Source organism: Sinocyclocheilus anshuiensis, unplaced genomic scaffold (assembly GCF_001515605.1).
Source record: "Sinocyclocheilus anshuiensis isolate Anshui unplaced genomic scaffold, SAMN03320099.WGS_v1.1 scaffold1079, whole genome shotgun sequence".
NCBI lineage: Eukaryota > Metazoa > Chordata > Actinopteri > Cypriniformes > Cyprinidae > Sinocyclocheilus > Sinocyclocheilus anshuiensis.
The window spans coordinates 405995-407578 of record NW_015548207.1 but is presented as its reverse complement, the minus strand read 5'-3'; the positions used below and the strand labels follow the sequence as shown (position 1 = coordinate 407578).

The 1584-nt window shown below is 31.8% G+C and overlaps 1 protein-coding gene across 2 annotated transcripts in view; it reads right to left on the bottom strand.

The window, feature by feature from the left end:
- The window catches only part of LOC107653591 (R3H domain-containing protein 1), a 40581-nt gene that overhangs the window by 20788 nt on the left and 18209 nt on the right, over positions 1–1584 (bottom strand). For both annotated transcript variants that reach the window (XM_016440332.1, XM_016440333.1), the window contains 5 exons: positions 1441–1581; positions 1256–1364; positions 999–1094; positions 306–334; positions 131–186 (listed from right to left, as the gene is read on the bottom strand). In XM_016440332.1, coding sequence (XP_016295818.1) covers positions 131–186; positions 306–334; positions 999–1094; positions 1256–1364; positions 1441–1581 — 431 coding nt within the window. The remainder of the gene's footprint in view (positions 1–130; positions 187–305; positions 335–998; positions 1095–1255; positions 1365–1440; positions 1582–1584) is intronic.

Sequence of the window (1584 nt, the reverse complement as noted above, 5' to 3'; positions counted from 1 at the left end):
TGGGGATGGCGGGGGAGGTGGGGGAGACAAGAATTTAAACAAGCAGGGCTAAAAAGTTTACTCGAAAGTGCAAATCTCTGTCTCATAAACGGCACGCAATTAAGCTAATAAACCAAGCACACTAAAATCTACCTGAATATCTGTCGTCTTTGCTGAGTGTTAATGAAAGTCACGTCCTCTTGGATTCTAGAGGGAATTTAAACATTATGATCATTATAAGATACATAAGACAACAGACAAACAAGAAAGCAATAAAGAAGCTCCCACAGATAATTTGCTAGCAATGCCATGTCTTTTTTTTTTACCTTTTATCAAACGGGAAATGTTCTTGTCCCTGCAGACAAAAATAGATACACATTTTAAAAAATAAATACCAAAAAAAAGTGGAAATACAGATAAAAAGTATCTATCTATCTATCTATCTATCTATCTATCTGTGTGCTACTTTTGAAACATAACATGAAATTTTCTAGCTAAATATTGTAGCTAAATTGTAATGAACTAAACCATTTATTAATTACGCTCAAATTAACTATTACACATAATAAACATTTATATATAAAAAAGTTGTGGTTTATTCTAATAATAAGCATTCTATTTATATTTATTACATTTATAATAATATACATTTAACAAAAAATATCGTAAACAAAAATGGTACTTTTGAAACATAAGATGAAATTTTCCAGTTTTTTCTAAACTGCACAAAAAAAAATAATTGCAATGAACTAAATTTTTTTTTTAAAAAGTGAAAAAAAATTATTAAATAATAAATAATTTATTAATTATGCTTAAATTAAGTTGGAAATTATAAACGTTTACACAAAATTGCATTTTTTTATAATAAACATTCTACATTATTTTAATAATAAATATTACACATATATTCATTATTAGTGTTATTACTTATTCTAGCAACAACAAACACCAATAATAAATGTCATTATTAAATAATAGGTTCATTGTAAGATGTGTTGTATCTTGGTAAGGAGACGCACGTCTTGGGCGAAGATCCTGTCTCTGGCACGCTGGTACTCCTCCTCTCGCTCCTCTATAGACTTACTCCGTCTGTCGTCCTTAAGACGCATCCGCAGCTAAAACACACACACACACACACACTTTGTCTTCCTGACTGCTGTATTGCACCATTTATTATACATATTATATTTATTTGTTGGTCGTTGGATTATTTCAAGGAGAATTTGTAAGTACTATATTTTTTTTAGCTTATTTAAGATAAGTATATATTTCTCACCCTGCCATCATCCTGGTCCAGGCTGGAGTTATCTCTCTTTAAGATGTACCTCTTTTGGAAATCATCGGTTTTATCATCTTTAATGTGTTCAGAAAACTTCTGATCTGGTCTGTAAGGGAAAGAAGTGGTTACATTAAAAAAATTCACACTTCTGACAAATGAGGATAGTTGAAATCCACACGTACATTCTAGTATTGCTGGTTTTGTTGATAATGACTGATTTCCCGGTCTGATCGACATTATGGTCCAGCCCAAAATACGCCGCCACCCTGTGAAGGAGCATCCTGTGGTATGATGTCATCGGGGGAAACTTCCGCTTCTGACTTCTG